This window comes from Gymnoscopelus microlampas (genome assembly GCF_963454915.1).
Source record: "Gymnoscopelus microlampas genome assembly, chromosome: 23".
In the NCBI taxonomy this organism is placed as follows: domain Eukaryota; kingdom Metazoa; phylum Chordata; class Actinopteri; order Myctophiformes; family Myctophidae; genus Gymnoscopelus; species Gymnoscopelus microlampas.
Genome location: NC_139960.1, coordinates 18549552 through 18565199, shown reverse-complemented (window position 1 = coordinate 18565199; position 15648 = coordinate 18549552). Strand labels below are relative to the sequence as shown.

General features: G+C 43.2%; 1 protein-coding gene across 1 annotated transcript in view; it reads left to right on the top strand.

Annotated features, from left to right (window-relative positions):
- Positions 1-7968: 7968 nt before the first annotated feature.
- The window catches only part of slc2a13a (solute carrier family 2 member 13a), a gene marked incomplete at its 5' end in the record, with an annotated part of 72546 nt that continues 64866 nt past the window's right edge, over positions 7969-15648 (top strand). Inside the window, one exon of the mRNA XM_084050354.1 lies at positions 7969-8551. Within this exon, the coding sequence (XP_083906480.1) occupies positions 7969-8551 (583 nt within the window). The remainder of the gene's footprint in view (positions 8552-15648) is intronic.

The window sequence follows — 15648 nt, the reverse complement described above, 5'->3', positions numbered from 1 at the left end:
TTTTCGCTTTTTTCGTGTTGAGAACTCGGATCCAAAACGGAAGTGGCGTCATTTCACCGTTCTGCCTTAAAGAATTAATAAACGCTAAATCAAGTCAAAACTGCCCGCTTTTTCATTTTTGTCTTTTGCATTCTATCATTATGTAGGCTATTTTGGGACTAAAGAAGTAAATTGGCGTCATAGTGTTTTCCTTTTCAGTTTCACAATTCGAAAAACCCAAATGGATTATTTTATTTTGATTTATTATGTATTTCCTTCTCAGTAAAAAGAGAGTAAATTGGCGTCATTGTGTTTTCCTTTTCAGTTTCACAATACGAAAAACCCAAATGGATTATTTTATTTTTATTTATTATTTATTTCCTTCTCGGTAAAAAAAAAAAAAAAAGACAGACGTCACCGGAGAGGCGGGGCGGAGGCGGGCATGAGGGTATGGAGTGGGGTGAGGTTTGGGGTTTATGGAGGTGGAGGATTTGGGAGGTCGGGGGGGCTTCACGTCGGAGGGGGGGGGGGGGGGGGGGGGCACAGCTTACATGCATTTTCTTTCTTTATTCATTTTTTTCTCACTTTCCCCAATAATTGTGTTAAATTGAGCATAACGTTTCATGTCTTTAAACAGTAGGTGATTAGCGTATAGGTTAGGCAGTCAGAGCTGACAAGTGGGAAAACAGCTCGTTTACAGTTTATTATACCACCCAATAGCTTACATTTTGATTCATTCTCTGTGGCTGCGGTTACATGGACATCATGTATTCATTCAGAATGAACTCATTCTGAATAGAGGAATCTGTTTCACAGTTCCACTCACCTGTTTACATGGGACCTGAATAAAAGTATTCCTCGGTTACATGACCCAAAGCATTCATTCGCAATATAACTTTTGACATGCGCAAAGTGGTTGTCGCCTACGCCCGGGCATGGACCAGGGGCCGCCCGGCTCCACTACCTGGGGCAGAGCTTCCCCTGGTGGGCATGGGAGGAGGCAATCCTCGCAACCGGATCGCCCCCCAAACACGGTGAAATAGCACGGATTGACAAACGGCAATTCCGTGCATAGATGACTAGCAACTCTGAAACTCCGTGCATAGGAGAATACCCCCCCCCCCCCCCCCCATTAACTTCAATACGAGGTGGAGGCAGTCACGTGACTTTCTCTCTACGCTCTCCCCATCATCAGTTTATTTTTTTGTATTGGTACCAGACACGGTAAAACTAGCCTACAATACTTGTCACATTTCTCATGTAGGTACGATGACGTCATCGCGCATTCGCACATGGTCATTATGATAATAAATAATAATACATAAACACCGGACCGCTCATGGTCATTATAATAATAAATGGAGAGACGAGAGAGCAACACGTACAGTCTATGAAACAAGGCACGCTCATTTATGGCAAAACTATTGGCATCAAAATATACTTAAAGTAGAAAGTAGGCCTATTAGGCTACTCATTATGCCGAATGTCACGTTTTTCTTGTATTAGGCCTATTATGAAAATGCTTTGAAACATGCTGTAACTCATTCACTGTGACGAGAACCCTCTTTCTGCGCAGAGTAGGCCTAGCCTAGCGCACGGTGCACACACGGGTTGAATGCAGGGTCTGTCGTCCTTGCAGGGATTCTTTTTAAAAACGGAGGGTGAGACCTCCGTTGGGGCCGTCAGCATCGCAGTTGGGTCCATCCACCCTGCGCCATAGTTCCTCGGCACTACACTAGTGATGCGCGGGCTGACCCGTAGCCCGCGGGTTGGACCGCGGGGCGAGCGGGAGAGTCAAGATTTCAGAGGCACTTATCGCGGGGCGGGATGGTGCGGGCTGCGCAAACACGCAAAAAGAAAGAAAGAAAAGAAAAGCATTTGGTACCTTCTCTCTCTCCCAGTCCCATTGATATCTCACTCTCCTCTCTCCTACTCTCCAGTTCTTTCCTCCTGGCTGGAATCATCTGGGCTTATGTTAAATGTGTTACTTATTTTAACAATGATGCGCAGCTGCCTCTAATGTAGCCTAATGATATCCCCGCTGCAACTTTATTTTATATTGGAATGAATGTCCCTTGTAGTGCTGTTGTAGTAGGATTGGACACACTCACTGTATCTATCTAGTTGTCATGTAATGTTCTCTCATGTAGCCTATAGCCTATCAAAGGGCAGGAAAAAAATATGAATTGTCTATCCTGAGCTAAACCGAACCTGTATGGTGTTGAATGGTTCCGTTCGCTCCGTTTCTCTCTCTCTCGTTCTCGCTCTCTCATTGATATAATTGCCCGGTATACGAAATTTAGCCTAGGATATTTATTTGGTTATTTTATTGTTTTGAGGTCTACTCTCCTGAGTCTCCTCCATCAGCTGTCATTGAGTACAGAAAGATAATTGACACCAGCCAGCTGACTGTGCTTAATGGTTGATATTATAAGAGTGGATGACGGTGAGAAAAAAATAAAAATCATCACGGAACGACAAGCAGGAGAGGGGACAATCCGTTGTCATTTTATTGTAGATTTAAAAGCAGCCTATTAGACTATATTGTCTTGGATTTTACATGCAATGCTCCTGAGAGGATTATGGCGTGAGTAACAACGGACTTTAACATTAGTCCATTGTTATAACCGTTGTTATTACCGTTGTTATGTCATAACACGCCCTCCCTCGCTCCATTACGCATGGTGCACTGTGCGCGCCCTTTCCCTCTCCATTGCATTTTATGAATCCATTACAATCAATATTGCAGCGGTTGCAATAATATAACATTCCAAATAATTAGTAACATGTAGGCTACATAGCCATGTATGTCAAATAATCTTTTATTTCAAGGCAATACAAAGCTATAGGCCTATGCCTACAGTAGGCCTATACCAATGTTGGGTCCGGTGTATGTTATGATGTCTCCTCTTGCCTCAGTTCCCCGACCCCATGTCATTTCTCAAGCGATTGCTCTAATTCAAATTTGTATTTATTCTGTGAACTCTCTAGTTCATTTTCCTGTATTATACCCTACAGTCCGAACGGGACGCCTCCCCAAGTAACGCTCCCTTATGCATTGTAGGCTACAATATTCAGCCCTTGGTAAGGAGTTTGAACGCACAATAAAAGAACATTGGTATATCCTCAGTAGCCACCCAAAATTGGCCACTACTTTCAAGGACATGCCCAGAGTTGTATACAAACAAAATATAAGACAAACAGTTGTCAAATCAGATCTCATCCCTAAAATGCCAGAATCATCTTTTTTGACTCAAATCCCCGAAGGCAGATGCGCCCGATGCGCACAATGTCATTTCACCGAAAAGAGCCACACTTTTACGCACCACTAACGGGGAAACGTTTTGATATCAAGGGCACTATAACATGCACAACCAAAAATGCTAAAATGCCCATGCCTTCTATTATATGCTATCAATCAAAAAATCATGGCTGGGGCGCACTGACGTGCCATGGACACATGTCTTTCTAGACTTTTGCGAGAAATAGAGAGCATTGTGGTTCTCTCTGGCAGCATTAGATAATTGCAGGCCATATTAATTATATAATTTACGTTTATCACTCACACACTTCTGTGAGCATATTTGTTATATGGACCCCTGCGGTGGGTATATGAGCGCTTTTCGGTGAGCTTCTGAAGAGGCTTACGATAGATAGCGCTCACTAACTAGACAGACAGACAGACAGACAGACACGTTGCATGCAAGTAAATCCAACGTGCGTAAAGACGGTGCGTAAAGTCCAGCCCCTGTGTGCAAAAACTGTTCTTATATCTAAAATATACAGCTCAAGCAATTCGTTATTAGTTATAAATTAAGAATGTATTATTAATGAGTTAAAAGGGGGGGGGGTGATCCTCGATGATTTCTCGATGAGTCTTTTAACAATTTTGCTTTCGAGGAAAAAAACAACAACAATTAAATAGGTGTGGATGGCTTCAGTCAATGAATCAACAGCGGTCGTTAGCTCCCCACTGGGAGATCAGACAAACTTGATGGCCCATTCGCGCACACATCAAAGGTGGTTAGGATCAAAGGCACTTAGTTTGTAGACAGACGCACAAGGGCAAGGCATGCGTTTGTCAATCCGTTTTTTTTTTTTCACCGTGTTTGGGGGGCGATCGGGTTGCGAGGATTGCCTCCTCCCATGCCCACCAGGGGAAGCTCTGCCCCTAGTGGAGCCGGGCGGCCCCTGATCCATGCCCGGGCGTAGGCGAGAACCACTTTGCGCAAAAGTTATATTGCGAATGAATGCTTTGGGTCATGTAACCGAGGAATACTTTTATTCAGGTCCCATGTAAACAGGTGAGTGGAACTGTGGAACAGATTCCTCTATTCAGAATGAGTTCATTCTGAATGAATACATGATGTCCATGTAACCGCAGCCACAGAGAATGAATCAAAATGTAAGCTATTGGGTGGTATAATAAGCTGTAAACGAGCTGTTTTCCCCCTTTCCATTTGTGAATAGTAATTATGGACTGACCATGTAGCAGAGCCAGACAGAGCTTACCTCATTATAATTATAATCATTCAATAATTTGAAGGATTTTACTTTTATTCTCATTATTATTACCCCCCCCCCCCCCTTCTGCCAGACGAAGGCTACAATGTCACATTATTAAAGCATAATTCATCAGGATCGCTTTGCAGATCCACAAGCTCACACTGCAGCGCAGATTGAATATGTTCGGGGCGCAACACCGACACTTGTCAGCTCTGACTGCCTAACCCAGGGGTCTTCAACAGGGGGTCCGGGACCCCTAGGGGGTCCTCAGAGTTACTACAGGGGGTCCGCCAAATATTTGTGTGATATGATTTTTTTTTTTTTACTTAACCACTTGAACCCTAGCATCCCTTTTCTGAGGAGAACTTTAGCCAAAAGTAGCAGATCTACAAGCTCACAACGCCTCGCGCTGCGAGGCGTTGTGAGCTTGTAGATCGGCTATTTTTGGCAAAGAGGTTTAGGTGTAGAGGGAAAGAATAGCAGACCACGCAAACACAAGTTGAATCTGAAACACAATTTTAATTCAATATAGAGGGGGTCCCTGCTTCATCTCTCTCTCAGCTAGGGGGTCCTTGGGCTGAAAACGTTGAAGACCCCTGGTCTAGCACAACATTGTCATGGGCTAAATAAAATTATAAATTATTTAAAAAAAAAATGCGTGTGAGAGCGACTGACCCGCGGGTTACGGACGGACGGAATTCGGGGCTGTCATCATTAAACTGATATTGTTTATGGGGGGGGGGGAGCTAGGCCTTATTGCTGATAGATAGTTAGATAGATAGATAGATATATAGATAGATATTAGATGTATAGACAGACAGACAGACAGACAGACAGACAGACAGACAGACAGACAGACAGACAGGCACTCAAGCAGCTCTCTGCGCAGAAAATATTCCAAATCCGAAGACGTTTTTTTCGCTTGATTAGAGACAAAATGAATTCATGACAGATAGTGCCTGATACCAAATGAAACACTGCGCTCTTATCCGTAACAACCACTTTAGCCCTATTTTATAGGCTATGTGAAAATGGCAGATATACAAGCTTACAACGCGTCGCATCGCGCGCGCGCGCACACACACGTGCGGGTCGGGTTTTTTCATGACCCGCCCCGCCCTGCCCCACCACGGAACCCAACCCGCCTCAACCCGTCCCGCGAACCCATATAAATATATGACTCAACCCGCCCCGCGACCCGCGGTTGGAATATATTATATAGCGCTCTTTTAAGTACCCAAAGTTGCTTAAAATGTCTGGGATCTTCTACAGGGGGTCCGCCAAATCTTTGTGCGATATGTTTTTTTTTTACCTTAACCACTTGAACCCTAGCATCCCTTTTCTGATGAGAACTTTAGCCAAAAGTAGCAGATCTACAAGCTCACAACCTTGTGAGCTTGTAGATCGGCTATTTTTGGCAAAGAGGTTTAGGTGCAGAGGGAAAGAATAGCAGACCACGTAAACACAAGTTGAATCTGAAACACAATTTTATTCAATATAGAGGGGGTCCCTGCTTCATCTCTCTCTCAGCTAGGGGGTCCTTGGGCTGAAAACGTTGAAGACCCCTGGCCTAACCACTACGCTAATCACCTACTGTTTAAAGTCATGACACTTTATGCTCAATTTAACACAATTATTGGGGAAAGTGAGAAAAAAAATAATAAAGAAAGAAAATGCATGTAAGCTGTGCCCCCCCACCTCCGACGTGAAGCCCCCCTGCCCCCACCTCCCAAATCCTCCACTCCATAAACCCCAAACCTCACCCCACTCCATACCCTCATGCCCGCCTCCACCCCACCTCTCCCGTGACGTCGTGAACTGTCTCTTTTTTACTGAGAAGGAAATAAATAATAAATAAAAATAAAATAATCCATTTGGGCTTTTCGTATTGTGAAACTGAAAAGGAAAACACTATGACGCCAATTTACTCTGTTTTTACTGAGAAGGAAATAAATAATAAATACAAATAAAATAATCCATTTGTGTTTTTCGTATTGTGAAACTGAAAAGGAAAACACTATGACGCCAATTTACTTCTTTAGTCCCAAAATATATAATGATAGAATGCAAAAGACAAAAATGAAAAAGCGGGCAGTTTTGACTTGATTTAGCGTTTATTAATTCTGTAAGGCATAACGGTGAAATGACGCCACTTCCGTTTTGGATCCGAGTTCTCAATATGAAAAAAGCGAAAAGCAACACCTTATTCCTTCTTCGGTTGCACCTCAAAGAATGACAAAAAGAATGGGCAAAAACGAAAAAAGCGACCGCTTTGGTGTCGTTTTAGTGTTTCTGGGTTTGTAGAGTAAACATGGAAAAAGAGGCTTTTTTTGTTTGTTTGCTTTAGAATGAAAAACGGATATAGCTTTTTTGTTTTTTGAACTTGGCGTAGAAAAGGAATTATCCATAGGCCCCCTGACCCTTTTATTTGTATTTTATATATTTGTATTAATGCAAGAACAATGGATGGAAATAACTTTTCAGGAAGAGAAAAGCTTTAGTTTCTATTAGTTTGGAATCCACATCGATGATTGGTGGTGTATTATTATTATTATTGTGTATTATTATATTTTAATCATAGTCATACTGAACCAAATATTAGAGAAGATTGAGAAGAGAAATATAAAGATATGAGGAGGGAGGGTCATTGGTTATGGACCGTGTGCCTGAATGTGGTCTTCCTTCATCCCCTCTTGCTCAGGGGTCTTCAACAGGGGGTCCGGGACCCCTAGGGGGTCCTCAGAGTTACTACAGGGGGTCCGCCAAATCTTTGTAATATGATTTCTTTTTTACCTTAACCACTTGACCCCTATAGCATCCCTTTTCTGAGGAGAACTTTAGCCAAAAATAGCAGATCTACAAGCTCACAACGCCTCGCGCTGCGAGGCGTTGTGAGCTTGTAGATCTGCTATTTTTGGCAAAGAGGTGTAGAGGGAAAAAAGAGCAGACCAAGTAAACAAAAAAGTTTAATTTGAAACACAATTTTATACAATATAGAGGTGGTCCCTGCTTCATCTCTCTCTTAGGGGGTCCTTGGCCTGAAAACGTTGAAGACCCCTGCTCTAGCTCATCAAACAGCCTACAGGCGGCACTCTTTACACTGCACGGACTTAGCATGCACGGATACAGCCTACAGATGGCGCTGTTTTACATTGCATGGACGTCGCAGCCAGGTGCGGATGCAGTCAATCTGAATCCACTGCCCTCGTCAGAACCAGCTGGGTTGTGATCAGATCGCCTCTTTCCACCACAGATCTGACCCTCTGAGGGAACAGAACCCAACTTTTATCACCGCTGTTCTGGACAAACAGCTGACCAGAAGAACACGGGATTTAAACCAACAACAGAAGCCTCTTGTGTGTCGATAACTTGAGTCTGCGGCGGGGAAGATATAGAGAAGTTTTTATTTTTTCTTTCCATCAAAAAGTCAATTATATTCATTCTAATTATTATTATTACAAATACAAGTGAGAACAGGGATCTATGTCACGACAGTCGGGCGAGCATCATGACTACAACCTGCGGAGTCTGAGCAACCTGATGGGCGACCGGATCAGGAGGAAAGTGACCGACGGAGGGGAGCGGGGTTTGATCCGAGCTCCGTCCGAAGCCAGCAGCATCAGCAGCCGGGCGGATGCGGTCAGCAGCACCGGTGGAGGTGCCACCGCCTCCTCCACCACGTCCACCACGGGGGACCTGGAGGAGCGCGCGGCCCGCAGGCAGTTCCAGCAGGACGTCACGCCGGCGTTCGTGTACGTCCTGGCCGGGTTCTCCGCGCTCGGAGGCTTCCTGTTCGGCTACGACACCGGAGTGATCTCCGGCGCCATGCTGCTGCTGAGGCGGGAGATGGAGCTGTCCGCGCTGTGGCAGGAGCTGCTCGTCTCCAGCGCCGCGGCCGCGGCGGCGCTCTGCGCCCCGCTGGGCGGCCTGCTCAACGGGCTGCTGGGCCGGAGGGCGTGCGTCCTGCTGGCCAGCGGATCCTTCGCCCTGGGGGGGGTCGTGCTGAGCGCCGCTCCCAGCAAGGAGGTTCTGCTGGTGGGACGACTCGTGGTGGGAGTGGGACTAGGTAAGTGTGAAGTCCTCAAACATATTCCTACCTAGCCATGGATCACACGACTGTCGTCTGTCACGACCGTCACGGATGAACTTCAACCTGGTGTTTGCTTCTTTCTGGCCGTGGTGGTACATCTACATAAATGTTCAGATTTTAAATATAAAGTGCTTTCCCCATGGCCATGGATGTTACAATTATGTACGAGCCCTCATACGTACCCGTATCTTCCGTATTGTTCAATAAAAAGCATTTTAATCCGATCGGTGGCCATTTTTTCATGGAGTTATTATAATGTATTTGAGTGCAATACACTTCCCAACCGATAGGGTCACTTAGATGAAAGCATATGAAAATGGCCACCGATTGGATTAAATGTTTTTTATTCAACAATACGGAAGATGCAGGTACTTCTGAGGACCCGGACATGATTGTAATATCCGTGGCCATGGGGTAAGCACTTTATATTTGAAATTTGAACGTTTATCTAGATGTACGGGTTGTAAATGAAAAAAGTGCAAACACCAGGTTGGAGTTAATCCATGACTGTCATGATATGAGAGTCGTGTTCCAGGGCTACAAACATCCGTGCGTAACGTGCGTCATTTGGACCAACTTCTTCTTGAATAGCACTGCAGCGGTGAAAACACGTTTTAATCAACAGATAATAAAGCATGTTTTAATCAACAGATACTGAAGCTTGTTTTAATCAACAGATAACATATTTTAATCAACAGATAATACAGGTTTTACAGCTGTTCACTGTGTAGGCTAACCTTTAGGTGGTTATTTAACCAGGAAAAAGCCCATTGAGATACACTTGCGTTTTCATAGGAGCATTTCAGCATTTAAAAGTTACATTGGCGCATATTATGACAATACAGTGCGTTAAAACGTCCAAGCCAATTATTATTCATACAAATAAATAAATATAAAAACAGCCTATGGCAAACATCTACACTCCCTAACTGGTAGGCCTACCAGCACATCTAACCCATAAATCACAGAGACAAGTGTTCAACTTGTTCAACTGTTTACAATCCCACATGATAAACATAAACAATAAGGAGGATCAATGTGCATATAATCTGTAAAGACACATAGCCCACTTGTATGGAATACTGTGGATCCGGGGAATTTTCATGGATATGAACCTTTATATTGGTGTTCTAATGAATAAGCTTTTGATTCAAATTGTCATTTGATTTCTTAAAAAATAGGTTTTATTGACAGGATCCCAGGTAGTAACTCAATGACCAATTCATTTGCTAATTTCTTATCCAAGTTCCTGGCCACTTTGTGGCCACAATTTAGTCGATCAGATAAACATTGTTAAATTAATGAGGTTCATATCAATGACACAGAAAATGGACATAACGAAGATATTGATTGGATATTCTGACACAGAATCAAACCATAGTATGACACCGGAAGATTCCTGGCACAAAGAGAGGATGTAGCCACGATAACGGTATTGCTGTCAATCACTTCAATCAGTGGTTCTCAAACATTTTAATGTCAAGGACCTGTATGGATATATTTGGGGCCCCTTCTGAAAATGTTTTGTCCCAGAAGAGAAGATTTGTGTTAAACAATGCAAAATTATTCAAAATTATTCAAACACACAACGAAGTGACGCGCTGTCAGCTTGTATATCTGCTATTTTTGAATAGCCAATGTATAAAATATGGATAAAGGGGTTGTATTAGACACATTTTGCTGGAACCCCCCCACTTTGAGAACCAATGACTTAAATCACTTCAATCTCTCACTCCTTTTGCAATACTCTCCTCTCTCTCTCTCTCTCTCTCTCTCTCTCTCTCTCTCTCTCTCTCTCTCTCTCTCTCTCTCTCTCTCTCTCTCTCTCTCTCTCTCTCTCTCTCTCTCTCTCTCTCTCTCTCTCTCTCTCTCAGCATCCCATCTTCAGCTTCCTCTTTTGCTCTTCCAGTGTTCCATTGCATGTGGAGTTAACATGCATTCATGGGGTTTCAGACAGCTCTCTATTAGATCAGACTTTAAATGTATTCATAGTAGTTGCTTATGCATGAGTCACTGCCTACCTGCTGCATTTGATAAGGCTCTGACTGAGGATTCATATTGCAGGTTGAATGGTTGAATTGGTGGCATTCAAGTGATTTTTAAGCAATGTCTCTTGGATGAAACGTGGATTTTTGTGGCAGTGGGCCAGAGGACGGTTCAAGAGCCAAAAGGGTTTGAACCACAGAGTTAAAAAATGATAGAGAGGGCACCGGAAATCCCCGCCCATCCACTTTTATGGAGTTGCTCACCCAGTGCAGTGCATACTCCCTTTTCACCCCTTCTTCCAGGTTGGGAAATGTGACAAGCGGGGCCTATTTGGGGCCTATGTTGCCTATTTGGGGCCTATACCTGCATGAGTCCTTCAAGTAGTCCTATTAACCACTAGCCTGGTTTATAGTGTGTCATATGACAGTGTCGCCAATGTGCAACACATTGTGAGCTTGTATCCTTGTGTGCAGGGACTCTAGAAAGTGGTTGAAATTTGGCTTATTTAAATACACGTTGTATTATTGCATTGTAATTTTCTAACTAACACATTTCTTGGAGAGAGAGCTAATTATTTCCCTATATAGTTTTCCTGTTGTTGTTCCTCTCAGTATGGCATAATATCCTGTTGGAAGAATCATTCAATGAATCCTTGCCAATTAGCGAAGCATCAGAATGTCACAGTAAACATACTTTTACGTAGGCCCATGTCTCTGATACTGAACCAATTTATTTAATTTTCAGCATCTGCCTGTATAAAGTCCTGCATTAAGCAGTTGTGAGCTACACATATCGCTGTAATTAATCTAAGATCAGTAAAACCAAACTAGGAGAGACAAGTAACATAGTCAAAACTGTAAACATCCAAACTTCAAATGTCAGTTGTGAAACTAATTGCAGTTACATTACATATAATAGACCCTCCAGAAAAACGCGGGCAAAAATCCTTGATTATGCGGGCTAAAACTCTTGATTATGCGGGCTAAAATCCTTGATTTTGCGATGAAATATGCAGTGTTTTTTGCAATTTTATGCGGTGAAATTGCGGGAAGTTGCGAAATATGCGGAAATATGCGGCAATATGCGAAATATGCGATATGCGAAAAGTTGCGAAAAATGCGGAATATGTGAAAAGTTACGAAATATGCGGAAATATGCGATGCAAAGCGCATATTTTGCGATGCGATGCACATATTATGCGATGCGATGCGGCCTTTTTGAAAAAACGTTACCCCCGCATAATTATGCGCCATTTTGATGATTATGCTGTAAATTCTGCGATCGCATAATCGCATTTTTCTGGAGGGTCTAATATAAGCTAGATAACCACTTGAACCCCAGCATCCATATATTCTGAGGGGAACATTAGCCAAAGGTAACCAATCTACAAGCCTACCATTGTAGGTTTGTATGTCGGCTATTTTTGGCGAAGAGATTTGGTGTAGACGGAAAAAAGTGGTCCAAGTATTAGTTGTAACTTGAATCCGTTACACTAGAGCAGGGGTCTTCAACGTTTTCAGGCCAAGGACCCCCTAGCTGAGAGAGAGATGAAGCAGGGACCCCCTCTATATTGTATAAAATTGTGATTTAGATTTTTTTTAAATATATATTTTTACACTTATTTTTACGCTCACAACGCCTCGCGCTGCGAGGCATTGTGAGCTTCTAGATCTGCTATTTTTGTCTAATGTTCCCCTCAGAATAGGGATGCTAGGGTTCAAGTTGTTAATGTAAAAAAAAAAATCCTATCACACAAAGATTTGGCGGACCCCCTATAGTAGCTCTGAGGATCCCCAAGGGGTCCCGAACCCCCTGTTGAAGACCCCTGGACTAGAGGGTTTATAACGTCTCTGTCGGGTGGAAACCTCATATGTCCAAAATGATATAGATAAGTGGTTTCAACAACGATAAGCAATGCTCATGCTTACTGTATGAATCAGGCTTCAGTGTCCAAGTGTCTAGACTGTGACACATCTTTAGAAACAAAATCTGAATCGCATTTCAAATCACATGCATGGGCCCGAGAGTTCAAAACTTTGAATCTGTAGTGGGTGTTAATTATGTTACTTGATTAATCAAACTTATATTTGGTTGCTGTCGGGCAGAAACCTCTTATCTCCATAATATTCAAACCTTTTGTGTTTTTTCATAAAATTAATGCCCTACTTGATCATTCTACATTGTCACACAAAAGCATCGAGCTTGTAGATCTGCTACTTCTGATATTTTTTAATTTGAATCCTGAAAAGTAACAGTTTTGGACATGATACTGTATGAGGTTTCCACCAGGGAGACGATTCATTATCGACATAATGTTTACTCTCCTCTCTCTCTCTCTGTGTGTGTGTGTGTGTGTGTGTGTGTGTGTGTGTGTGTGTGTGTGTGTGTGTGTGTGTGTGTGTGTGTGTGTGTGTGTGTGTGTGTGTGTGTGTGTGTGTGTGTGTGTGTGTGTGTGTGTGTGTGTGTGTGTGTGTGTGTGTGTGTGTGCGTCTGTGTGTGTGCGTGCGTCTGTGTGTGTGCGTCTGTGCCAGCTCTTTGCAGTGGGCCACAGTAATGACATATCCGGTAGCGCCAAGTGTCTTCCTCAGCAGTGTGTCCTCTAACTGCAGAGAGACACTCTCAGACTGTGGACTCTGATGCTCAGAGCCTCAGAGAGGAGACAAATCCAGTCAGTGTGCTTGGAGCTCAACTCTGTGTGTGTGTGTGTGTGTGTGTGTGTGTGTGTGTGTGTGTGTGTGTGTGTGTGTGTGTGTGTGTGTGTGTGTGTGTGTGTGTGTGTGTGTGTGTGTGTGTGTGTGTGTGTGTGTGTGTGAGCGTGTGTGTGGGGAGCTGAGCTGAGCTTTCCGTGGAGCTGAAAGAGGGAACGAGAGATCATTACAGTGAATGGATGCACAGAGGGACTGGCTTTGCCAGAGCCAGAGTACCTTTGACCAAGATAATAGACTCGCAGACAAGTTGTTTATTTCACTTATGCAGTCGATAAATTGTAATTAAATGTCTTTTTTTTTGCCTATTTGACTCTGCCACCCTTCAGGCCGTAATTATTGATTGTTAAAAGGCACAGTTAGGGAATGATGGCAATGCCAATTAGCTGTAGCTTGATACGACATACAGTCATGTGTATCCGTGCAGGAGCAGAGTTGGATAGGAAGGAAGCTATGTGGTGACGGCAAGGGCGGAGAAAGAATGAAACAGGAATATCAGTTGAAAGAAGGATGAACAAATAAATAATGAATAAATGTAATTACCGTACCATAGATAGAGTATTGCAATAGATGTGTGTGCGTGTCTTCTGTGGTGAATTCTGTAAAGATATGCATTCTTTTACTGATCGTTACACACAGATACAAAGTAATCATTTGTATCATGAATGAGAAATCATGCTTTACTGCTCAGTGAATTACTCGGGTAGTGAGGTAACTACCTAGTGTATATACCATTTCCATGTTATTTTATATTATAGTTACGTTACAAGTTTAATTAAATATCTTATTTGACCAGTCTGAAGGACATATTTGAAGTTTTGTCGCGCTCTGCCAGAAATATGCTGATGCACCCTTCTCAAACTTCCATCCTCTCTCCTTGAAATACACACACACACACACACACACACACACACACACACACACACACACACACACACACACACACACACACACACACACACACACACACACACACACACACACACACACACACACACACACACACACACACACACACAGAGGAATGCCTGCTGGTTGCTCGGTGGACATTGAATCATCTTCCTGGAGCCGCTACAGCGCCGCGCTGTCTCCAAGGGCCATGGTACCGTGGCTGGTTTCCTGGGCAAGACCGTCACCATAGCAACAGGTATAGCCACGTCGTCGTGGCGGCCGTCATGGCGATGGGGACAGGGGGAGGAGACAAAGGAAGCAGCAGAGGCCTATTAATAGAGCTTATCAGGAGCCAGCTGGAGATGACATACACACAGGCTCACACACACACACACACACACACACACACACACACACACACACACACACACACACACACACACACACACACACACACACACACACACACACACACACACACACACACACACACACACACACACATACATTTGTATTACTGCAATTGTGAGGAGAGACATAAAAATAATTACATCGATTTAATGAGCACCATTTACTTGGGACCATTTTGAACCCATTGTTAACCCTTTAACAGTTAAAGGGTTATTTTCAGCTTCAGTTAAAGTTTAACTAAAGGCGAAAATAGCAGATGTACAAACTCACAACACGTTGCAGCACGATGCGTTGTGAGCTTGTAAAACTGCTATTTTTGGTGCACGACACTGGTGCGCAAACAAGTATAAATCAGACATAACTCCAACCCTAATCCCTCCCTAAACCAACCTCTAAGGGCCCTATTCTGGGCGCCGCCTTACCCATTATCCCTAAACTTCTTTGCCATTTTTTACTATTTTGAAAAACATTTTCAAATAGTTCAAAAAGCCAATCTACAAGCTCACAACGTGTCGATGTAGATCTGCTAGTTGAACTATTTGAAAATGTTTTTCAAAATAGTAACAAATGGCAAAGAAGTTTAGGGATAATGGGTAAGGCGGCGCCCAGAATAGGGCCTAAATGCCTAATCCTAACCCCTCTTTAAACCTAACCTCTAAATGCCTAATCCTAACCCCTCTTTAAACCTAACCTCTGAATGTCTAATCCTTACCCTAATCCCTCTTTAAACCTACAGTAACCTCTACATGCCTAATCCTAACCCTAATCCCTCTTTAAACCTAACCTCTAAATGCCTAATTCTAACCCTAATCCCTCCCTAAACCTAGCCTCTAAATGCCTAATCCTAACCCTAATCCCAACCTGAAGCTTTTCCTAATTTAAGCCTAACTCTAAAAAAAAGCTTTGCCATAAAACAACCATTTTTCGTGTAAGGACCTGTAAAATGTCCTCACAATGTCTATTTCTCATATTCTACTATACTTACGGGGACCTTTTGGCCCTCACAAGTATAGTAAAGCAAAGCACTCACACACACACGCACTGTGTTTGCTTTGCTGTAGATTAGATGTTGCGGAGGTG